The sequence below is a fragment of the Nannobrachium achirus genome, assembly GCF_963921795.1.
Source record: "Nannobrachium achirus genome assembly, chromosome: 2".
NCBI classification, from domain to species: domain Eukaryota; kingdom Metazoa; phylum Chordata; class Actinopteri; order Myctophiformes; family Myctophidae; genus Nannobrachium; species Nannobrachium achirus.
In genome coordinates, this window is record NC_137811.1 from 27809604 (window position 1) to 27835801 (window position 26198).

Consider the following 26198-nt stretch of genomic DNA (forward strand, 5'->3'; position numbering starts at 1 on the left):
GTGGTGGCCCTAGCGACCATCGACCGGCCGCTAAGCACCCGCGCACATGACTATCGATGGACATGTCTGTTGTCTTGTTGCTATCGACGGCCGCATCCACAGGACACTGGCCTCCGAGACACTTATCAGACCCACTGATCAGCTCGATTGATCGGACTTCTCCCCCCCCCCCCCGAGACGTACGTGTGTGTGTGTGTGTGTGTGTGTGTGTGTGTGTGTGTGTGTGTGTGTGTGTGTGTGTGTGTGTGTGTGTGTGTGTGTGTGTGTGTGTGTGTGTGTGTGTGTGTGTGTGTGTGTGTGTGTGTGTGTGTGTGTGTGTGTGTGTGTGTGTGCGTGCGTGCGTGCGTGCGTGCTTGCGTGCGTGCGTGCGCATCCTGTTTGAATCCCATTTGAATCTTTGTTGGTTCAGGGGTGTGTGTGTGTGTGTGTGTGTGTGCGCGTGTGTGCGTGTGTGTGTGTGTGCGCGTGCACACACTGTTTGAATCCCATTTGAATCTTTGTTGGTTCAGGTGTGTGTGTGTGTGTGCGTGCATGCGTGCGCGCGCGTGTGTGTGCGTGTATGCATCGCACGCACATGCACATCCGTGCACAGACTGCACACTGGTAAAGGAAATTAAGAACTTGGTGATAATGGTTTGTCGATAATGTATAAATTATGTCCCTCTCTCTGTCTCTCTCTCTCTCCCTCCTCACCCTCTCCATCTCTCTTTTATGGCCTTCTCTTTGTTTTTGTATCAGTCTAACTCTTCTCCCCCAATTCACTTCATTGCACTTTAGTGGTTTGAGGTCCCATGAGCAGGATAGCTAAAATGTGTTTGTGTAAAGGCAAACCATCATCTAGAGTAAATAATAATGTCTCTCTTTCTCCCCCCTCTCTCTGTGTTTCTCTGCCTATCTCTCTCTCTCTCTCTCTCTCTCTCTCTCTCTCTCTCTCTCTCTCTCTCTCTCTCTCCTCATTTTCTCTGTCAGATGGCAGTGGACGTGTTGGAGTGTCTACTGGAGGAGGATGATGAGGTTGTGCAGGTGAGTGAGCGATGAAGTGCACATCTTAACCCATGAACTCATTTACTGCCATTAAAAAACGACGTTCATTGGGGTCGCCTGCCGCCATTTCCTTACCTTTTAAAGTGGGCGCGTGCGTGTCCATAGTCCACAATGGTGCACGTATCATGCATGACGCGCGTGCACGCCGTTCTTGAACGCATGTGAATCCGATCTGTCATTCTCTCCTTAGCCTCAGCACTGCTTACAATGTAACCAAACAGGAAAAAAACAGACTACAGTGAAAGGCTTCTTCCCGCCAAAGAATGCACATCCGGTTCCGGGCTACCGACCTAAACCGGAGGTATAACAAACCGGGCAATATACTAATACTGAGCCCTCAATAATGATGACATAGGCCATAGGGAATCTCCATATATAGGTGGAATTTTGCAAGTGTGACTTGCGTCGCGACAACCACACCGGTTATCATGAAACTGACACAATATGTCCACATCTGGGCATTTCCAGGGGATTCTCATGGGCATTCTTTTAAATTAACAACTTGAACCCTTGCATCCCTTTTCTGAGGAAAGATTTAGCCAAAAATAGCAGATCTACAAGCTTGTAGATCGTCTATTTTCGACAAACAGGTTTGGTGGAGAGGTAAAAAAGAGCAGACCAAGTACATAGTGAAAGGTCAACTTAACAAAATATCGATGATTTAAATGGTTAAATGTCTCCATTTAAAGGGGTGGTGACATCCAAAAATAAATTTTGAGTTTTTTATGCTTTTTTTAATGTTTCCTGGCCTCAATTACACCAAAAAAACACCAACTTTTAACTTGCAGTCGTTCCCCTGTTATCTGTGGTTTTTTGACGATTTCTGCATAATGAGGCTCTGATGCTCTGATCATTGGCTCTCGGACAGTGTCGTCACTAGCAGTTAGTGCACCCCCCCCTCCTCCTCCTCCTCCTGGGCTCTACTCTCTCCCTGTTTATATTTCTCCACAGCCCACGTTTTGAGGAAGTAATCTCTACATTATATTGTCCTTTAATCGTAAATATGGGCATATAAAATACATGTGTCCATTCAAATATCTTATTTACATCAATATCCTTCATATCAAGTAGTCAGTTTATGCTTTTGTGAAATAGTGAAAATCGCTATGTATCGCTATGTATTTTCCGCCCTGGCTAGGTCCGTGGACAGCGCCTCCCTCCTCATTACCGAGGCAGAGGACAGCGCTCTGCTCCTGGGGCAGCAGAGCTCCGTGGAGAGCATACTATAACTCCACGCTGCCCTGTCCTCCCCCCCACACACACGGGCACGGCGACCCGGCGAGCAGACAGTAAAACGCTATGATAACACAAGCAATAGGTGGTTCTCTAAACGGAGGCATTTAGCCAAAGATCCGGTAACCTCGGTCCCGGGGTAAGAAAAAACATTCGCGACTCTCGATGCTGTTCGTGTGTGCCTCTTCAGGGCTCAGCTCAGCCTCTGTGTGTCAGTGTGTGTCAGTGTGTGTGTGTGTGTGTGTGTGTGTGTGTGTGTGTGTGTGTGTGTGTGTGTCTGTCACAGTGTGTCTTGTACCAAAGCAAAGCAGCGAAACAAATGCATCGCGTCTCGGTCAGTGTTGGAGCCGGGGCGGTCCTCTGTGTGTGTGTGTGTGTGTGTGTGTGAGTGAGTGAGAGAGAGAGCGTGCGTGTGAGAGCGTGCGTGCGTGACTGCGTGTGCGTGTGTGTGGCCAGTGCAAGGGAACGTTTGGGTACCATAGTTTGAGAACTGCTGGCCTAAAGGGCTGAAGTGAGTGATTTGTATTAATAATCAAAATGATTGTAGTGGAGAGATAAAGTGCATTTGCCTCTGAGATGTAGTGGAGTAGAAGTATAATAATTGAAAATTGGAAAAACTCAAGTAAAGTACAAATATTCAAAATTGTACTCAAGCTATAATAATATTTGTTAGACTGAGTGGGAGAGAGAGGCTCCCCTAGTGGTGATTATAGAGTATTTCAGGTGACAGACCGTTTTTCATGACACCTCAACAGAGAAAGAGACCATGGCTCCATGGAGTGGATTTTCAAGTTTAAACATTTTAAAACATGTTTTTAGGACCAGGGCAAAGACTTTTATGATTGGTAAAAACAGAATGTCATTTAACCTTTAAGGACGGAATTCATTTGCAAGTGTGACTCGTGTCGCGACAACTACACTGGTTATCATGAGACTGACACAATATGTCCATATATGGGCATTCCCAGATATGGGCTTAATATTGATGACATCAGGGATCTTGGCCATACTGTATATGGAGCGTGACATGAGACATTATTGACGACGTCAGGGTTCTTGGCCATATATGGAGCGTGACATGAGGCATTATTGACGACGTCAGGGTTCTTGGCCATATATGGAGCGTGACGCACTCACGTACATGATCTGCAGGTTTTCATACTAAATTGCGAACTAGCTGCGGTCGCATTCGCAGATATATTTCTACTGCACAGTAAAAACCTTTCTTAATTTAACCACGTTTAATTAACACTCAAGATGTTGCTGTGTAAGGTTAGTGGTAGCCTACTACTGCGACTGTTGCTTGTACTACTGCTGCTGATAATTTGGAGATTAACTTTATTATGTATAACAGCACAAAGTGCTTCTTCCACAATAAAGCAGCAAATGAGACAAATTAGGTAGTTATTATTTTAATAGAACAATTACATCGTAAAAAAAGACATCGTTGTCACGATGCACTAAAACAAGAGAACAGCGGCAATATAAAGTCAATAAAAAGATGCACTAAAATAAATAGAATCCAATAACATGAAAAACAGTCATAAAATCAAGAGAAAACACGGGTCGTTAAAAGGTCATCATCGATGTCAGGACATGCTGGAGACAGGAGATTTTGGTTATAAATATACGTGTAGGTTCACACCAACAGCGTGTGTGTGTGTGTGTGTGTGTGTGTGTGTGTGTGTGTGTGTGTGTGTGTGTGTGTTTGTGTGTGTGTGTGTGTGTGTGCGCGTGCGCGCTCAGACGGATGGAGGTAATAGAAACTGGCCCTTTTATAGTCTGGTTGGCCGAAATGTCATGTGAGGCTCACCAATCCACCCTCTTTGCCCCCTCTCTTACCCCGCTCTGTTGGCCCACTTATGTGCCGCCTTGTAATTGATATCCGGGCGCGCTTGTTGATGGTGACGTCACAAAGAATGCTGGTCACTCATTGGCTGTTGATGGTGACGTCGCCGGAATGCTGGTCCTTGATTGGCTGAGGGTGACGGACATACAGACATTTTGTCGTCTAATAGTACAAGATGATGTCATCAACATGACATCTGTAATTGGAGGCCACTGTACCAATATAAGTGGCAGAACACACAATATAGTATTCAGAAACACTTGAAGAGGCTGCTTTTGTTCATCGTGATCAGTTTGAGCAATGTTGACGTGGACTGTATGTCTGAAGGAAGGACCAACGGTAGGGTGTGCGGCTGCTGTTCCTTTGGGATCCAAAGTGTACTACTTTGGAAGGTACAATTACATGAATGACAGTGATATGATTGAAGTCCATATCTTCAATATAGTGTCTTTGTGCTGGAGGAAGTTGCCTCCAGTGAAGACTGGAAGTGGAGAACGTCCTGTTGAGGTTCCCTCCAAGCGCTGGGACCACACAGCTGTACTGATACAAGATATCATTTACATCTGGGGGGGCTACCCACAATGCAATATTCTTTATGCCTTTGATGTGGACACCCACAGTTGGTTGAAGGCCAAGGTGTCAGGGACTGTTCCAGAGGGGAGGTGGCGTCACTCGGCCTGTGTCTTTGGGAAGCTTATGTATGTCCATGGAGGATGTAGCTCCCCGATTGTTATAAACACTAATGACATCTACAAGTTGGACACCACTATAATGGTCTGGTCTTTAATTAACACCAGAGGCACTACACCACCTGTTCCAATATGTCACTCTGCCACCATCATTGGTACAAAGATGTTTGTATTTGGGGGCTTTGGCAGTGGTCGGCATGAGCCGACCTACTACAACATCATCAGTGTGTTTGACACAGAGACCAACTGCTGGCTGAGCATGCCTTCTGCAAAGTTTCTCCCAGAAGGACGCAGTTCTCATTCAGCGTTTACCTACAACGGAGAGCTGTACATATTTGGTGGTGAGAAATTGAACCAGATCTTCAATGATCTGTGGAAATTCAATCCAGAAACTCTCACCTGGAAGAAGGTTGAGCCCAAGGGAAAAGGCCCGGATAGGATGTATGGGATGTGCTGTTGCATGGTGGGAGATCGTATCATCCTCTTTGGAGGAAACCCCATACCCCATGACCTGTACATCTTAGACTTGAGTCCTTGTCTGAAGTCATTATGCAAGCTAGCAGTTATTCAGTACAGTGTTGAGCAGTCTGAACTTCCACATGACATCAGGTGGGAACTGACAGCCATGAATAAGAACAGCAACAGTAGTGGACAAACTAACTAGTGTCTGTAGTTTTGAGAGAGATGGTGACTGAAAAACAACATTGAATATATTTTCCCATTTCCTGAAAAGTAACCATTTTGGTTTGGTTGAAACTGGAACACTATAAAATTGAAATGGGTACGCTCTCCTGATTGGCTGAAATTGTCAACGAACCTGAATATGTATTAAAGTGATGGAGAAACAGGAACAAACACTCGATAGCAACGATGACTATCTGAATATAGAGTTTTAACTTTTTAACCAACTTCTTTTAGTTTAACTAAAATAAATATCACTTAACACTACCTTTAATCAAAACCGTATATTCATTAGAATAATTGCTAAGAAAGTAATAGTTAAAACCCTATGAAATGAAATAAAACATCCTAAAACAGAAGGAGGACTCTTTGAGACAACCGTTCTGAGCAGAGACTTCTGGTGCAGTGCTACAATCTCAGGCCTACAAATCAAGCAGCATATGGCGGTGCATACGGAGCTGTGAGCAGCATTCTTTCTACCACCGTTTTTGCAGCCTTGCGCAATATGCTTTGTTACATTCTGATCAAAGGAATGTCCTTTATTTCACATCATGGATTGAGCATAAAACATTCCCCATGAGCAGTCCCCCCCTTGCACCAATGCAACTCCTTGAAACTGCCATTGGGGATAGTGGTTGCAAGTAGCTGAATGTTGCAAGGAGTTGGCCTTACAGTTAGTTCCTTGTTTTATGGTCACTCATCATGACCATCTGAGCAGCCTTCACCTGGGGGAATCATAAGCTGATTGATGGATGATGGATGGATGGACGGACAAATGGATGGTTGGGATGAATCTGGTCTTTGTACTTGTGAGCTTTTTGCATGGCACCATTCTATGACAAAACGGGTGTTTAAACGTCAACCATTTCTCCTCTTTGATTTGTTGATACACTGCTCAAAGAAATGAAGGTATCAAAACGTTCCCTTAATTCTTTTAGCTTTCTTTGAGCAGTACTACAGTATACTATACTCAAATAAATTCAAATACATTAAGGGAACATTTTGTTCCCTTCATTTCTTTGAGCAGTATATAATGAATTCAAAGAAACACCAATTATCCGTTTCATCGAAAAAGTAATCAATACAATAATTGCTAATAACATAATCCACTGTTGCAGCCCAACTCTTTCACACCATTTTCTGCACTGACATCTGGTCGTCAAATCTAAAATCCATCTAAAATGCTTCTATGATCTAAAACCCTAGCAATTGGCTACCTATTGGGATCAATATTGAGGCCAACTCCTTATTTGGGGTACTTCCAAATTCCGGCAGATCCCGGGTTGCTTCAGACACCACCTTTCATTGAAATGAATAGCTGGGGGCAGTCACAAAGTGACTAGGGCTGTCACAATTATTACATAATCGTCTAATCGCCAATTATTTGAGGTAAACACAATTATTTTGCATAATCGTCATAATCGTTTCCGTGTTGAGAAATGTTAATATAGTTACAAACACTTTCAAAAAGTAGTGGAAATAGCCGATCTACAAGCTCACAACGCGTTGCGTCGCATCACGACGCCTTGTGAGCTTGTAGATCGGCTATTTCCACTATCAATGTTATTTTTTAAGTATAAAATGTTCACATATGTCAGTAATTTCTTTGTATATTTAAGTTATGTGTCATGATTGCAATGTGCAACTTCAAAGCCTAAAAGCCAAACAGAAATGTAATTGTCAACGACAAATACATAATTAAATTGTTAATCGCAATTATTTGAGTGACAGTTAATCGTCATGTAAAATGTCATAATCGTGACAGCCCTAAAAGTGACGTGTTGTAAGCTTGTCGACTTTTTTTTTAAGTATTTGAAAATGAACGAACATTTTTCAACATGGATACGACTATGAAGATTAAGCAAAAATAATTCTGATCACGTCAAATAATTGCGATTAGACAATTATGTAACAATTTTGACAGTCCTACTGCAGGCCCTTTCGAACAGGATGACAGCCAGACGGAGAAGCGAAGAAAAAAGAAAAAGTGAACAAGCGCGCGCCTCCGTCTAATGTAGGTGGTTTACTGCTATTGTATGAGGAGGATAAAGGTTTTTCCTCTGGTTGATTCATGTTTAACCTCGTAGCTTTACTCCTTCTGCTTCCACTGATTGCAATTGGAAAATCCTCACGGTGGGCTGTCAATTCTGCCGGGTTTTAGGATGGATCTGTGTAGTGTGTAATCTGGAAGACGTTGGCGCTGCTTGGCTCCTCTGGCTTCTGCATTTCTAGCATATCTGTCTCCCAAGAACTGATGATCCCCCTAAACTAAGTCGGCATAGCAGGAGTGCGTGGGATTTGTGTGTGTGTGTGTGTGTGTGTCTGTGAGAGAGAGCTGTCTGTGTGTGTGTGCGTGTGCGTGTGCGTGTGCGTGCGTGCGTGTGTGTGTGTGTGTGTGTGTGTGTGTGTGTGTGTGTGTGTGTGTGTGTGTGTGTGTGTGTGTGTGTGTGTGTGTGTGTGTGTGTGTGTGTGAGAGAGAGAAAGTCTAGGATCTCTATTTTTTATGCATTTTTATGCATTATTTCTTAGATAGGAGAGTGAAGAGAGACGGAAAACCAAGGGCAGAGGAAGAGACAAGAAATGCAATGAAAAAGACAGGGTCGGATTTGAACCTACAGCCTGGCGCTCACTAGGAGCATATGGTCTGTGCACAAACCATGGGTCTTTGATGTGTCGTCAGGCTTATTATTACTGCTCCACGTATAACACTATAACAACTCAGCCTGTCGCTAAACACTTCTGCTGAGCCACACTCTGCTCTGTGTGTGTGTGTGTGTGTGTGTGTGTGTGTGTGTGTGTGTGTGTGTGTGTGTGTGTGTGTGTGTGTGTGTGTGTGTGTATGTGTGTATGTGTGTGTGTGCTGCATACTGTACATATATGCACAAGCATAAGCCTATCTGTACTGCTCTGTGGTACAGTACATCGTCGTTGTCGGGCGGAAACCTCCTATCTCCAAATTTCAAATCTGTACGTTCTTTCGGAAAGTAAAGCCCTGCTTCATCATACGAGGCCGTCGCACAAAAGTAGTGAAAACAGCCGATCTACTTGTAGATCGGCTGTTTTCACTAGTTAAAATCATTTTTTAAAATGATAAATGCAAAACCAACGGTTTTGGACATACAAGGTTTTCACCCGACAACGACGATATGAATGCATACTCTTGCCGTCTGTTTGAGAGATACATGTGGTGTTAAGAGGGTTAGCTGTGAGCTGACATGCAGCAGGCAACTGTCTGGAGGGTTAGACTTGGACAGTAACATGCTGTCTGTCTGTCTGCCTCTCTCTCCGTGTGTCTCTCTCTCCTCCTCCTACACTCCCATCTCACCTGACAGATTGAGAGCAGTCTTTGAACTTTTAATCCAGACACAGAGACACATAGCTGTCACACACACACACACACGCGCGCACGCACGCTCACAGTCTTTAAAGGGCTGACTCGTGTTTTGTCAGCTCATATCCCAGATGTGGAAGTAAAATCAAATTATGGATGTCATAACATATACTGCTGGGGAAACGCGCACACACATCACATATACCGTGGTTCTCAAACTTTTTAATTTCAAGAACCCCCCATAACTCTCAAAGAGTTGCAGACCCGTAAAGCCTCGATCAGAGTCTGCGGTGAAGAGCTATCCACCGCAAATTTGAGGTGGAAAACTTTCCACCTCAAGTCAGAAAATAAGTGAAGGCCATCATAGTTTGTCACGGTGGAGTCCTATTCACCGTGACTGACTGGTCCAGGTCGACCAATCAGTGAACGGGGTGAAGAGCCTGTCTGTCTGATAGTAAAAACAGAGAGATGTGTCGGGACTTGCGGTGGAAAGCTCTTCACCGCGAGGAATGACGTAACGTTGTAGTTTCATGACTCAAAAAGACTAGACCGCGGAGCCGACTCTGATCGAGGCTTAAGGGTCCATTGGATCTTTGAGAGCAGTGGTTCTCAAAGTGGGGTCGGGGGATCCCCGGGGGTCACTTCATTCCGTGCTGCGAGTGTGTACATCTGTTATTTAAAAAAAAAAGTAAAAAAAAAAAAAGTAAAATGTGTAATAATTTAGATTGTTTTTTCTCTCTCTCTCTCTCTCTCTCTCTCTCTCTCTCTTTTTTTTTTTTAACTGGCACAAAACATTTTCAGATGGCGGTGCGCAGCCAAATAAATGTCAGTGCCTCTGGTAACAATGTCAGCGGTTAGGTGATGACAGCCTGGGACAGGCTGGGAGTCCAGGATGAAACGCACAGTATGAACATAATGGAGAAAACTTCAATTCACGGAGCTCCTCCATAAGCTCCATGACTTCTCCAGTGCTGTTTATGTTACGTCAGCTCGTTGCTGTAAAATCCAATTTCATATGAAATGGAAAATACGTTCATTGGTCATGTCGACACACACGCACACACACACACACACACACACACACACACACACACACACACACACACACACACACACACACACACACACACACAGGATGTCAACATTGTACTGTAGAGACAGACATTCTTTCTCTCTCCTCTTATTAACGATGTCAAAATCCAAAAGTCAACTTTTCTCTCTTCTTTTCTCTTGTCACTCTCTTGCTGTGACTCCTCTTAGAATCTTATATGTACTGTAGGAGGTAGGAGTCACACACACCTTCCTCTCACTCCATACCGCCCGTCTCTTACTCTAATGATATCAGATACTCTCTCTCTCTCTCTCTCTCTCTCTCTCTCTCTCTTTCTCTCTCTCTCTCTCTCTCTCTCTCTCTCTCTCTCTCTCTCTCTCTCTCTCTCCCCCACACACATTGTGCAAATTCCCCTCGTTCCACCCTGCTTATGTTAATGATGTCAGAAACACACACGCGTGCACACACACACACACGCACACACACACACACACACACACACACACACACACACACACACACACACACACACACACACACACACACACCCTCTGAGTTTGCCTCTCTCTCCGTCTGTCTGCCGCTCTCTCTCTCTCTCTCTGTCTCTCTTTGTCTCTCTCAGATGTCAGAATCACTCTTCAATCTCTTGCCGTCTTGAATTACATGAGTTCTTAACATCTAACTTAGTTTATTTCATAAAAGGCAAAACAAGTATTATTTCCTCAAAGCAGACATCATTGCCTCCTGTTACTGTTGAGCTGTTAACACCATATGGAGCTCTGACGTGCGTTCACTTCAAACAGGCATGTCGAGTCGACTACCAGTCAATTCACAGACACATGCACACATACGGTACATACATCGGGTCCATGTGCGTATATATGTACAGTAGTTTATGTGTGGGTGGATGATTGATTGGTTGTACCTTTTGTGAGTGAAACAGTGCGTGTGCTTTGTCAGGAGGCGTGAGCGTACGTGTTTGGAAGTGCAAGTGTCCTCTGAAGTTCTTAATTAACTGTCTAATAACATGTTTGTAGCGAGCGTCCATCTGCTGCCGCTTACAGTGGGAAGTTAGAATGTTCTCTCTCTCATAAGCACTTTTCAAAGACATGTTCCAACAAAAGGAAAGGCAGTTTGATCTCGCACTCTCTCTCACTTTCCATATACGTAACACACTTTCTGTTCCCTCTCTCTGCTTTTCTACCTCAATGTGTCTGGCTCTCTTTCTCTCTCTTGCTCTCGCTCTCTGTCTCTCTCTGTCTGTCTCTGTCTCTCTCTCTTTTTTTTTAAGATAGTTTTTTGGGCTTTTATGCCTTTTATTGATACTGACGCAAAATGGGGAGGGGTAGATGGGTAGTGAGTAGGGATGGGACGATATGAAAATTTCATATCACGATAATCGCGATTTACAATATTATCACGATAATCTAAATAAAATAATTACATTATCCTGGGGTGGAACATTTGCCAAAAAATAGCAGATCTACAAGCTCACAACGCGTCGCAATGCGACGCTTTGTGAGCTTGTAGATCGGCTATTTATTGGCAAAGATATTTGATAGAGAGTGGAAAAAAAGTATCAAGACTATCAAGTACATATTATTATAAGTACCTTTTACCAATTATAGAGGGTTTAAGTGGTACCGGATATGCAGCTCTGCAAATAAAAGGTGAATTGATCCCAGTGCATGACAGAGGACGATATCACGATAAATGAAATCTCCACGATACGATTATCGTGAGTGTTTTTTATCACGGTAAACGATAATATCGCTTATCGTCCCATCCCTAGTAGTGAGTGACACGCAGCAAAGGTTGTCGGGATCGGGATTTGAACCCGCGACACGCTGTCAGGCATCAGAGCCTATGTGGTATGCGTCATTTGTTGGTGAAGTTGAAGAACTACTTTTTTTCTGAAAACTCTTAGGATTTCAAACAGTGGTTTTTTAAAATAGCAGATGTAACTCTTTGTAAGCAAATGGACCCGTATGGGTCCATTTGGTTCCATTTGCACACTCTCAGAGTTATGGGCCGGGGGTTCATTGAAATAAAAAAGGGCTTGAGAACCACTGCTCCTTGTTATAGCTGTCACAGCAAACTGGTGGGTTGGCACAGTGAGTGAGTGAACACCTGGGTTAGGCAGTTAGTGGCGTTCTGAGACTATGCAGAGAGTCAGCGGAGGACCGGGGAGCCATACAAACACCCTTAATGGTTATTATTCTGCTAGCGCCGTGATTGGTACGCGAGAGAATTAAACGGGAGAGGTGCACGGAGGAATAAATAAGATTCCCCAGGCAAGCTGTCCTCCTCACAGTGTGTGGGGTGGTAATGGTGAATTGAGCGTGGCGGTGTGTGTGTGTGTGTGTGTGTTTGCGCATGTGTGTGTGTGTGTGTGTGTGTGTGTGTGTGTGTGTGTGTGTGTGTGTGTGTGTGTGTGTGTGTGTGTGTGTGTGTGTGTGTGTGTGTGTGTGTGTGTGTGTGTGTGTGTGTGTGTGTGTGTGTGTGTGTGCGCGCGCGCGCATGTGTGTGCGCGCTCATGTGCGTTTGTTTGTGTGTGTGTGGGTGCATGTGTATGTGTATGTATGTGTGTGTGTGTGTTGGCTAAACGTTTGATTTGCCAGAGGTGCCTCTCCATCTGGTCTCTGCCCTTCATAAATAATGAATAGAGCTAACAGCCGTCTGTCTCCTTTCTCTCTTTTCACTCTCTTCTCTCTTTATCTCTAACTCTCTCTCCTTTCTTTCCATCCACCCCTCTTTCTTTCTCTCTCCTCTGTATTCCTCTTTCTCCTCTCTCTCTATCTCTCTCTTTCCCTCTCTCCCCCCATTGCTCGACAGCAGGAGGTCTGATCCCTGCCCTTGCAGGACAGATAAGGAGGCGCAGGCCCACCCGGTGCATCAAACGTACACTGCACCTGATGAATGGCACGCACGGACACACACACACACACACACACACACACACACACACACACACACACACACACACACACACACACACACACACACACACACACACACACACACACACACGCGTTGAAGGTGTGAAGGTTTTTCATTCTGAGAACAAGCACACTGCTACTCACACAGTAAACTCCTGTGTGTTGCTTTTAAGTTATTTGCGGTGCAGAGAGACCACAGCAATTATAGGTCGCTTGCATTGTATTTTTCTAAAGTACAACAGGAAAGGGCCCCAGCATGGATTATACACAAGAATGCTATGAATGTGCTCTAGGTGTCACATGGACGGACCACATCAGAAATGTGGTCCTCTAGTAGTCTACAGGGACCTACCACGGGTCACAGACAAAGTCAGAGAGAGAGAAGGGCACTGCGTCAGGCACCCGGAACTAGAGACAAGCAAACTGACACTATAGGAGCCAACCCAGGGCAAAGCCAGGAAAGGCATGAAGCACATCACCTATGTAGAAGCGCTGTGGCACGACGGCTTAGCTAACAACACTGTAGAGCTCAAGACCCTGATGTTAGATAGGAGAGTGTGGAGGACAACATTCAGGAGTCCCGAGTTGGTGTCGGCTATACTGCTTCTACTGTGTGCTTCTCACTACAGCAGAATGGTGTACCCGATAGCAACGGTGTGTCTGATGGGGGAATGGCCATGGTGTGAAGCAGGGGTCAGCAACCTTTTTGAGATGAAGTGCCATGCTTTTATTGTCTAGATAGTCAGTGTGCCATGTCAACATACTTTTTAATGACACCCCATCAAAAATTCCAACATATTTTCGATTGTCAGGACATCATTATAATGATTAAATTCAAGCAATAACTCACCTACCATCTCCCTGACTCCCTCCCCAGTCAAAGTTCAGGGTTTTACTTTTAATGAATGTAGAATTATGTGCAGGTTGTAATTTGTGCAAATTAGGTGACTTGATTTAATTGACCACATCCACGTTTAAAACAATATTTGATTTTAAAATAAAAATCCTCTCATTTCTGCCAGTGTGCCAAGATCTTAGTTAAAAATATTCGCTTAAATAAAAAGCAGATCTAGCACAAAGTGACGCGCAATGAGCTTGTAAATCTGCTATTTTTGAATAGCTGTAAGTATCAAATAATGGTTATTGTGGTTGAAATCTAAAATGACACAGATGCTTTGCTAGTCTTAATGGCTTAAACCCTCACTGGCCCTCCGTGCGCTCACTCTGAGTAAAGCCACTCCTAGGTCAATGCACAGAGAAGTAATTTCCCCTCAAGGAAATCCTCCTGTGCTCCTAAATAAAATCATAATTTGTAAAGTATTCCCCGCTCAATTATGTGGGATAAATGAAATGCTGGAGCTTGTTAATGAACACTGACATGTCATCCGGTGAGTGTTTAGAGGTTAACAAGCAGATCTTAGACGGGCTTTAGAAGCCTTTAACAGCCTTAAAATTTACAAAGCATTCTGTTGTTTGTTAGATTGCCGATTTTGCACCATATTACTAAGATAATAGCTGTATCTTCATTACTTTTTATTTGTGTTTATTTTTTCTTCTAAATTACAGTAGCCAATTATTTTTACCCCCTTTTTAATCCGACTTTAGTCGTTATGACAATTGATTCCTCACCCACACACTTTTCTGTGTTGTTACTGCTGCTGTATCCTGCTGACTCACCTGCCAGTGAGGAGCCTCCACCGGGAGGACCTTCATCCTACTCCTCCCGCCCAACACTCCTACCCTCCCTGCCCGACTTCCCTCCCCTGAACATGGGCCAGTTGTGTTCATAGACCAGTGGTTCTCAACCTGTGGGTCGGGACCCCCAGGGGGGTCCCCAAATTATTTTGGGGTTCCCCAGATGATTAACTTAATGTGCAACATTGTTTTCTCACTCAACAGTAAACAAACCGACATAATGTTTAAGTGTATTGAGGGTAAATGCACATTTCTAAAGTGACAATTTAAGGACTTTGTAATACCTCTAAAATGACAAATTAAACATTGGCCAAATTGTCAAATAATAGAGGCAGACATTTTGAAAATAGACAATCTACATGCTCACAACGCCTCGCGTTGTGAGCATGTAGATCTGCTATTTTCACAATAGAACCGCGTTATGCTAAATGTAATGCCTCACCTCTAAGTGCTTGTCAGGGTGTGGGGGTCCCCAGTTAAAATATGATTATTTTGGGGGCCGCAGCCTGAAAAGGTTGAGAACCACTGACATAGACGCCCGACAAAGCCGGATGCACCACGGTGGATTCAAACCCACAACCTCCGTGGTGGTGGGCAGGGACCACCCAAGCAACCTCTATATTAGTTTTTGATAACAGTTTTATTTTTTTATTTGTCTGATTCTCTCTCTTTCTCTGACTGACTGTCTGACTGGCTGTCTTATTCTCCTTCTCATTCTCTTTGACTGTATGACTGACCGATTCGTATTATCTTCCTCTTCCTCTCTCTTTCTGACCAACTGATTCTCTCATTCTCTCTCTCTCGGACTGATTCTTCCTCAGACGGATGCTATCTTTCCGCCAGACTGATTTCTCTCTGTCTACGCACGACACGTGTGTCTCGGATGTGATTAATTCACAGCACATGGGTGTGTAACTCAAAAGGCACGCAGAGTATAATTCCCACTCGACCGTGTCAATAATGGAACATGTCATACTGTAAAAACAAATGATCACGTCAAAACAATGGGGACAGATGATTTGTATAAATAATTGAAATAATAATGAGCAATCAATATAGATATTTTTTTAACCCATTTAGAACGGGTACACATTATTGTGTATCATTATTTTATGCTTTAACTATTGAAAAATAGCAGATATACAAGCTCACAGCGCGGCACCGAGTGCCGCGCTGCGAGCTTGTAGATCTGCCATTTTTGAAAAATTGTGAAAATTTGAATTTTGACCCGATTCTATAAGTGTCTTTTGAATCCTTCTAAGGTTTTTTGAAAAACCTATGTTTCTATGGCAGCAATCTGGCTAGACATCATCAAAGAAAAGGTCCTTTTCACTTAACTGGAGCTCAGTTAGTCTGTTCTTGAGAGACTACTATGTCAGTGGTTCTCTAACATTTTCATGTTAAACTGATATTTATTTGGCCACGGACCCCCCATCTCAAAATATTTAGTTCCAGGGACCACCCAGAAGCAAAATTTTAGTTGCAAACGTTCGCTTTAAAAATACATATATTCAAAGATTTGCACCCATTTTCACAACTTTTTCAAAAATAGCAGATCTACAAGCTCGCAGCGCGGCACTCGGTGCCGCGCTGTGAGCTTGTACATCTGCTATTTTTCAACAGTTAAAGCATTCAATAATTCTAGGCCTAAATGGGTTTTAATGAATGATTTTCTCTTTTGTCTCCTCCCTCTCTCTCTCTCTCTCCCATCTTCACCAGGTGTGGTATCTCTCTGGCTGGGTGTGCCACCTGCAGATGGAGCGAGCGAGGGATCAGCGAGCGAGGGAGGAGAGGGAGGCGTCGGAGGAGGAGAAGGAGGAGTGGGAGGCGCTGAGGGAGGCGGCCAGGTCATACCTGACGAGAGCCAAGAAGGTAGGCTCACACTTTTTTATGGATCTGCGTTTGTTTCCTAAGGAGGACACTGGGGAGACGATCAGGAACAGAGAGAAGAAGGGGAAAAAGAAGAAATGATAAAACTCATGTTCAAAATGTAGCAGCAAATAAGCTTGGCCTCCTCTGTGCCTCTGTGCGGTCAGTTATTTGGAGAGTTTTCAGATCAATACAAATTTATATCGTCAAATCTCGAATGAAAATACTGTCTGTTAGCTGACCAGCATAATCGTCACTGCCGGACAGAAACCTTGTATCTCCAAGTTTCACATTTGTATGTTCATTCGTAAAGTAAAGCCCTGCTTCATCATACAAGACTGTCGCACAAATCTAGTGAAGATAGCAGATCTACAAGCACACAACGCCTCGCACCGCGAGGCGCTGTGTGCTTGTAGATCGGCTATTTTCACTAGTTTAGATTGTTTTTAAATGATAAATACTAAATTGATGGTTTTGGACATACAAGGTTTCCACCCGACAACGACGATATGAACTTCCAAACAATTAGTGTTTGACAGCCACGGAGATCACGTCGCACGTCGCATTCAATCACACACGTTATCAAATGAGTGTAGTAAACAATGGGAGCTGTTCTATGCTGTTATAGCGTCTATATCTATATATTGCAAATGTTTGAGTCCATTGTATTGGTTGAGCCCTAACTGTTATCATTACTACACTGGCATTGTCTCTTTTCACACTTTTGCTAGGCCTACATAATGCCGCCTCGGGGACTGCCCATAAGTCCTACATCTCATTAGTCCTACATCTCATTAGTCCGAATTTAGTTAGGGTTAGGTTTTAGGGTTAGGTTTAGGCATAGTTTTACTGAGGATAGGGTTAGGGTTTGGGTTAGGTTTAGGCATAGTTTTACTGAGGTTAGGGTTAGGATTAGGTTTAGGTTTAGGCATAGTATTTTTCACCAGGTTAACTCATTCGATGACTTTTCAAAATGGCTGCCAAGTACCAGGATGCCATTCCATGTAATTCATAGTGCACGGATCATGCACGCCCATGCCTAGATCACGCACCATGTGTGTGCACGCTGTTCACAGCTTTCAAACAAAGAAATCCGCTTGGAAATCCGTCCAGCCATTATGTTTTCTTCAAATGTAAACAAACATGGCTGCCATGTTTGAAAGATGTTGTGGGTATGGGGGTTAAACATACACTTTCGCGATTGCGATCATTTTGGAGGTCCAAAAAAAAAGAAAAAGAAAATGGCTGCCAACTCGGGAAACTCGGGCCCTGGCGGCCTCTAACAACGGTAATAACTCGGGAAACTCGGGAGGGGGTAGCAAATGAGTTAATCACCAGATTCTGACTAATGGGATGTAGGAACAATGACAGGGCAGATAGCAGATGCAAATGATGCGTAATTCATACTATCAGTGACTGCAATCCATTTTTTTTGTGAATTTGCACCGCTACCTTTTGTATGAAGAAATCTTAAAGCAGCTGCGACTACACCCAGCACCACAACGGGGCAACAGGGGCCTTTGCCCTCTGTTACATTTTCTGCCCGCTCACTTCAAGTTATATGTTCCCTCTAGAAAAACAGTAAAAACAGCAAAAGTATATTCTCCAAGATACGAGTGTCATAGCGACGACAGTAATGAAACACCTCCTTTGAAGTTTCCCCCCCATAACATATTTCAAGCTTGTTATCTGATCCAGTTTTCTTTTCCCACTGTACAAGCGGTATACAAACATGCTTGTGAAACACAGCACCGTTATTTTATAACCAAGGACAGTGCTGTTTGTTTGTGCGTTGTATCAAGAAGAGCTTTATTAGACTGGAAGGATCGCTGTGTAGGAAGTTCAGCAAACAAAGAGGCCGTGACTCTACTGGGGAAAAAGGTATGACAGAGTTTAGCCCGTTGTTTGGCATGTCGGAGACGGACACATTTAGTCGTATTTGCATATATAGCGCTGTCCCTGGTCCTCCTGAATGGAGTGGAGGAAAGATAAGCTCCTTTTACACAGCTTTTTGTTCGAGGCAGGAATGTTGCACCATTATTCTGCCCTGCCGTTCTGTACAAAAAGGGTACGGATACAGAAGCGCGGGCATTGTTGTGCCGCCATTGAGCCCGCACCAGAGGTAGTTACAGTGCCAAATCGACATCCGTGTGGAAGGTGCTGCAGCCGACAGCACAGGGTGGGACAAGGCTGTGGTACGGTGTTAATTTTGACAGCACATTTTGATTTATTTTCGTCATAGTCTTTTGAATGACTTTTTAAGAATGGTATTACAATTAATTGTAACTATTTCATAAAGGATTTTACTTGATTATTAAAACAATCTATTTTTGCTTCACAGCTGGTAATATTAAGTTGTTTTTTCATGTATGCCGGAGTATTAACTATCAAGCCACGGAATCAAGGATTCCTCGCCGTAGAATCAGGATTGTTCTCTGCGGCATCAAGTCTTTCTCTGCGTAATCCTGGGGGGACTAATTAAGGAACCCTGAAATGCCATGTAAAGGCACACATGGGGTTTGATTCTGTGTAAAAAAAAGAGCAAAGCTAGCATTAATAACGGATGTTCTTTAGGTCACTGTTATTGCTGGTGGTGGTTTTTACGTCATCTAGTATTTAACCACATAAACTCTATATATTTAGTTGATATGGGTCCCCCAGGGGTTCTGCATGCTAGGTCCACCAGTATTTCCCTGTACAAAAAACCTCTTTTGCTCCAAAATAGACCATCTACAAGCCACAATGTGGCAATTGCGGCATGTTGTGAGCTTGTATTGATCTGCTATTTCCGTAGAGTGTTCAGCCGAGAATATGGGCACTAGGGTTCATATGGTTAAAAGTGTCTCAAGACAGCATACATCACTTTGGGTCCTTGTTTGCTGTCCGTGATTGTATACACTGTAGAGCCTTAATTACTTTTTCTCCATTGTAGCAATCTGCAGAATGGAAATGACAGGGAATTGACTTTTACGTCAACAAGAGAGGGAGAGAGAGACTCATAATTCATAAATCGTATTATTCTGCAAAATTGAGCAAGTACAGCAAGGTTTAATACTGGGTTCACCACAGATGTGAAATAAATGTATTATTTGACTTTGTTTGAAACCGTTGTATTGTGGTGTTATTATTTAGCCTTTCAAATGCTATTGCATCGGTTAAATCAGTGAATTTCATTAATCCTGACACCAAACCAATTTGAGGTGGTGAACTGGCAATCTGCCTCAAATTGCCTGTTTCATATTACCGTGTGGCCATGGAAAAGCTATGATAGGGAATTGTTCGCAACAAAACACCACTATATTGCTTGCCACTGTAAGATAACATGTGTTTGTTAGCCTATATGTCCATGTTGCTATATGCGCTGTTGCACATACAGTAGGGTGACAATATTCCACTTTCTGTCCAATTACCCGAAGTTATATACAGTAGATAGAATTTCACACTGTTTCATCATGATAATGTTTGTAGCTTGTAGCGAAATAGTTCAAACTTAAATAGCACATTATTGATTTGGTTACATCGAGATGACATCATAAAGGTCTTCTGTGATTGTTTTGTGCTTCATAAGGGACATTTCCAATGCTGTAGGATAACTTAAAATAAGTCTATTGTGAACAATGTCTAGATTGCCAGCAGATCTACAAGCTACGCAACGTGTCGCATTGCGATGCATTGCATAGATTTAGATTGGCTATTTTCTAATAGTATAAAATAGTGTTACAGTGGTTAAACTTTTTTTTTTTTTTTTTTCTGGATACCCCCTGGGCTGGAACCCCCCCAAGGCCCCCCATTTTGAGAATCCCTGTTAGGGCTGTCACGATATGACATTTTACATGACGATTAATTGTCACTCAAATAATTGGCGATTAACGATTAAATTGTGTTTTTGTCGTTGATAATTACATTTCTGTTTGGCTTTTAGGCTTTGAAGTTGTACATGGCAGATATGACACATAACCTAAATACACAAATAAATTACTGACATATTTGACAACTTACTACTTAAAAAAATAACATTGATAGTGGAAATAGCCGATCTACAAGCTCACAACGCGTCGCATCACGACGCGGTGTGAGCTTGTAGATCTGTTATTTCCACTATTTTTTCCTATTTTTTAACATGGAAACGATTATGACGATTATGTAAAATAATCGCGATTAGACGATTATGTAATAATTGTGACAGCCCTAGGACAGAGTTGGGTACAAGATACAAGCGCTGATCTAGAGGGTTTGGCCCCTTCGGCACCATGCTGTATAAAACGTAGATTTAATATCAGGATGATAACCTACTGTTTTTACTATTATAATAAAAGAATTTGCCCCCTCGACATTTTTAACAGCCCCCCTCGTTCACTTCATCTTGGTGCCGGGCTGCAACAATGGCTCCCTCTCCATTATAATAAATCCAGCCATTCAAATGCCAGCAATTGAATGGCTTGAAAGGGACCTTTTTCCTCACCTTCAGTTCTGCAGCAAAATGGTGTGCATTTACAGTACAGTATGTAACACCTTCATCTAAAGTGCTTCACAATGTATACATTACGTTCACCCCTTCACTAGTCTCTCGAGGCAGACACATTTGCAAGGCTCAATGCTTGACTCAGAGGAAAGAGTCCACACTGGTTCAAAGTAGAAAATGTATGTTTATTCAAGACAAAGATTTAATTGAAAATGTACAGAGGTCAGTGTCAGGAATCAGCAGTGTTGTGCACTGTATGCATTTGTGAAGTGGTGGACCTGAAACCAAAGCAAACAGATAAATCAAATGCAGCGGGCCAAGCGGCTGCATGGTGGCTGGGGACAGAGTCTTATTATTATGTAATACTTGTGACAGGCCTAGCCAGAAGGAACAGGGTTCACATCGTACGATTCCTAGACAACCCCTCTACATCCTGAGCCAGTTCTGCCACGGCTATTGTTCACATGTAGCGATTTTTGGCGTACTTGTAGCAGCAGTTTGGCAGTACAAGACACCCGTTGATGGCTCAAGAGATTCCTATTTTTGTTCTAAAACAATAGAGAGAATAGCTGTTCATTTCTTTAAAATGTTTCAGAATGATGGACTGTTGAATGATGGTAGGAAAGTGGAGGAGAATTAAGCAATAAGCATAGTAGTAGCATATTGACTATTCTCATATTCATTTATTGGGTAAATTCTTAACTAAATAATAAATATATCAGTAAAAAGCCTATTTCTTTTTCTTATGAGCTTATGAAGGGGCAATCCTTGTCAAAACATTGTCAAGGATTCAGATTTCTCATAACTTTAGAAATGCATACTTGTAGTTCCAAAAATAGGTATAGGTAGCTAGGGTTCAACCAAAGTTCACTTTATAGGTATCTATACAGCCCAGGGTTCTACCCAAGTTCACGTTAAAAGTGTTTTCACCATGGTTATTATGCATAGCTTAAAGAGTAAGCAGCAGAGAGGAGATGACTTTGGGGAATTACTTTCCATAACACTGTTGAAAGATACAAGGACATAAAGCAATTTTAACATCTCAATACTTTCACAGGGTTTATTAACCACTTGAACCCTGGTGTCATTAACCATTAAGACCTGAAGCAGAATCTACAACTGTCTTCTAAATCCTAACAGCTTTCTGAAAAAGTGGAGCTTTTCCATGTCAAAGACTCCGCCTCGGTGTCGTAACATGTTCGAAGAAAAACCTGGAGACTTGACATTCAGTAGTTTGGTGTTATGAATCATGATACAAATAAGAACATTATAATGGTGTGCCACAGACAAGGCCAAGTCTTGGCTACGGACACATTTGTCCGTGTGCAGACATATGGATGGCCCCTGACCATGGACACCGGCACAGGTCACATTGCAGCTTTTATATACTGTACACACATACAGTAGACACAGTAGACTAGGAACCTTGCACACTGCACCTTCAAGCACCTCAAGTGTGCCAAGACGCGCTTAAAAACATTGCCCGATTTGCCTAAATCCAAGCCTTATTGACTTCTTTTATAACATTATTGATTAAACTTTTCAAAAAGTATAAACCAAGTGTAAAAATAATTGATACTAAGTTAGCCTACTGGCAGTATTCACAAGACATTTGGCCTCTGATCAGTCCAGCGGTTTACTGCCCATTTTATTCATAAAATGGTAATTTGTATGGTACTGGCAGAGGAAAGGTCAAAGTGATCTCTTTGAAATAATACGCCAAAAAACATACAAATGTTAATGTCATTGAACTGTTATTGGACAGTCAACTACACTGAGAGTACGAACTGCAAAGCATATTAGATTTGTAATTCTTTCTTTCTTTTACTCACAAACTGTAGTCGTGTGCAGACAAGTACGCTCTTCTCACTTCAAGTGCCCCTTTCATGAATATGAGCTTCTTGTCATACAGTAAATACTAATACTGATCTTTGGCAAATACAGATCTTTGTCTCATAAATATGGTACGTTCTGTGTAGAAAGTAGCTCTGCATTATTTTGATCCATATATACTATACCCTTCATGCATAGGGCCCCAGATGCTGATTTGGGTGAGATCATAGACAGACAGACAGACAGAGAGAGACACACGCACGCACGCACGCACGCACGCACGCACGCACGCACACACACACACAGACACAGACACACACACAAAATCAGCTTCAACATCTTCTCATCTCTTGTTGGATGTGATGTGAAGGAGTGTGTTGCACAACCAAGGACACACAGATAAAACCTGAGTACAACACACACACAGACACATCACTGAGAAGAACGTTGGAGAGATAAACCCGGGTCCTTGGACATACGAAGGGTCGCCCTTGTGTAAACATGATTTGTGGCAGCGTGATATGATCACTTCTTTTATTGCAAGTTTGAACATATAAACAAAACCACACACAGTCACACAAACGCTCAGTGACATCACACTGGCACAGAAGCACACGCACATAATGGCCTTTCCCGCAGCTGAACCTTTCTGACCACGGTAAATCATTTACATTTAGATTTAGATGTTATAGACATGCGATGTAACACATTGTGAGCTTGTGGATCTACAATTTGTTTGTGCTATGATTCTTTTTTTTTTTTTTGTGGTTAAGTGGTAAATTAATGTATTCCACTAATCACGTTCAACCCAGATATGACTCTAAAAAAGGTTCAAATTCATTATACCACTAACATGTGGAACGCCCTACCGCAAGCCCTAAAGGAATGTAAATCCCTTACTTCCTTCATAATCGGTCTGAAAAGTCACCTACATGTGGCTGCTACTCGAAACCTGTAATAGACTAAGCCCATACTTACCTCCCCTGTACCTGTGTAATAAGCCGTAAAGCGAGCTAGGATCTCCTTTTAGTTGACCTTGAAACCTTTTTCCTATGCAACCTTCTAATAAAGTCTTCAATCAATCAATCAATTTAATGAGGCCCTGAGCATAAACATGCAAAATGCTGCTCCATACAGTATGTCACTATTCATAGAAGACTACAGTCATTCTTTCTAGATTTAAGACCTCATATAAACATATACAGTAGTATATATACACATACTAAGGTACACCTACTAGACATGATTTCACATTGTTGATTATACTGCAGGCTATTCAGATAAATAGCGTTGGTTCTCCTCTGACGGTTTGGCTGGTGGTAAATAGGTTCGGCACTTTGAAACCTTCATACATTCAGCCAAACTACAGTGAAAAGAACACGCCGCTCCCAACAGTCACTTCTCTACTACAGCACACTAACCCTTGCATTGAGCACAGAAAGTGTAAAATTGAAATGACATACGGCATGTAGTCAATAAGTTGTAAATCAACAGTTGCATCATGCCTTGCAGTAAGAGTATAGCAGCCATTTAGAATAAGTGGCAAAGACTTCAAACTTGTTCATGGTCACAATGCAAACAATCAGGAATAAAACGGTTGGAACACTCAGGCACGCTTGCACGTAAACACACACACACACGCACGCACGCACGCACGCACGCACGCACACACGCACGCACGCACGCACACACACACACACACACACACACACGCAGAGAGGGAGTGGTGTATCTCGTTCATTGTGTCAGGCGGAGCTGGCTGTGTGGAGGCATGTGATTCATGTCAAGCTAAATTCTAATAGGCCAGTAAATCACCACTCCAGCCCTCCTTTTCTTTCATTACTGTTCTACCTCTCCATCTCCCTCCCTCTCTCAGCTCTGCTCATTTCATTTCAATAGATGCTGCTTTATTGGCACGGCACAGAGAGCCAGTCCATGCATTACCAAGGCAGAAGGTCATAATATTAATTACACACACAGACGATTAAAACGTAGCGGATCAAATGTCATATTATACATGACATTGTTTTAATTTTTTTGCTAAATGGGCTAATTTCCCCTTATTGTGGAGCAAGCTGCTCTTTTATGTTGGTTGGGTGGCATTAGAGGTGTATCACTGTTTTATTGTCATTGCGTATACTCTGTTCCAGTCATTATTAATTCCAACTTGTTGGGAAGTGGTACAAGATATTACTGTATAAAAGTTTACCTTCAGGCCACACCTAGAGCCGGGCAGTATACCAATGTGGATGGACATCGGAATCGGCCAATATCAAAAATCGGCAGGTATGATATCAAACCGGCCGAATCGGTGACCGGCAGGTCACTGACATAAATACCGGTTTTATGCCAACTGTGTCTATGGCACTGCACAGCATGATGCTCTGGTCCTGTGACTAAAGTAAACATTTGCAATTAGCAGCCAGTCTACTTAGTGGCAGCCTACAGAATACAGATGGTGCTGATTACCTTTGCAATGTAAGGATATATTCCATAATCCTGTGTCAATGTCGTCTCCAAAAAGAAGGGAAAAAAAGCATGCGTCACCTGCTTTCCCCCTGCCTAGTCCAGACAGTCATATTAGACTGGATATTGTCTGTGATTTTGGATATTGTACTATTGTGATTGATTTGGCATTAGTGTTCTTCTAGCTTATTGGTACTCAAATTGAAGTATGTCTTGTTGGCCTACTTGGCCTGAAAAAAAGGGTATTGGTGCAACCCTATTTTCTAGTTCTTAGCTTAAGAAATCGGTATCGGAAAAATCGGTTTTGACAGGTCAGACTTTCATAAAACCGGTGGATCGGTATCGGCCAAGAATTTTGCAATCGGTCCATCTCTACAATGTGGTATTGAATGTATGATATTGACCCGAAATCACAATATTTTTTTACCAATGGTGATTGGTTAGACATTGGACTTGGGGTGCAAAAGTAATAAATAATCAATGCTTTAATAAAATAATCGATTAATAGTTGACCCCTGTTTGAAGGACAGAGGCTTCCTTGGGCCCTGTTTTGTGTAATTGTCGGTGAAAAGTTTCAAGAAATGTAAAAAACCAAACTGAAAATAGCTCAAAAGCTTGTAGATCTGTTAGCATGACACAATTGTGAGACAAATTATACATTGACGCTTAAGTGGTTAATTGATTCTTTGATATATATAAAATATAAAAGAAGACTACAAGCTCACAACGTGTTGCAGCTTGTAGATAGGCTATTTTTGGTGAAGGTTCCCCCCAGAATAGGATTGCTGGGAATTCATTGGTTGTCAAAGGTGTAATTTTAAGTTTTTATCACATTTTCATTATTGCGATTATATCGTTATTCACAATTATGTTTTGCCAAAAATAATCGTGACATTTATTTTTCATCCCTACCGCGAAGTTCTGTCAACATATTTTTGAAAATAGATGCAACATGTTTAATTGAATCAGGCTTACAGTATGTGTTTGGAGTGTCCCTCATTTTGCTGGGCCCTGGTAGCTACCCAGACCCTACTTTGAGAACCAGTGGTGTGGATG

At 42.6% G+C, this 26198-nt stretch overlaps 2 protein-coding genes across 2 annotated transcripts in view; both read left to right on the forward strand.

Moving 5' to 3' along the window:
• Positions 1-26198, forward strand: part of LOC308304589 (uncharacterized protein) — a 97050-nt gene that overhangs the window by 48613 nt on the left and 22239 nt on the right. The window contains exons 9-10 of the mRNA XM_080749217.1: positions 970-1023; positions 16232-16384. Of these exons, the coding sequence (XP_080605343.1) occupies positions 970-1023; positions 16232-16384 (207 nt within the window). The remainder of the gene's footprint in view (positions 1-969; positions 1024-16231; positions 16385-26198) is intronic.
• LOC308308017 (kelch domain-containing protein 3-like) lies at positions 4544-5479 on the forward strand (the record flags this gene model as incomplete). Its single annotated transcript, XM_080753373.1, has 1 exon — positions 4544-5479. The coding sequence occupies one exon, from the start codon at positions 4544-4546 to the stop codon at positions 5477-5479; it is 936 nt and encodes a 311-aa protein (XP_080609499.1).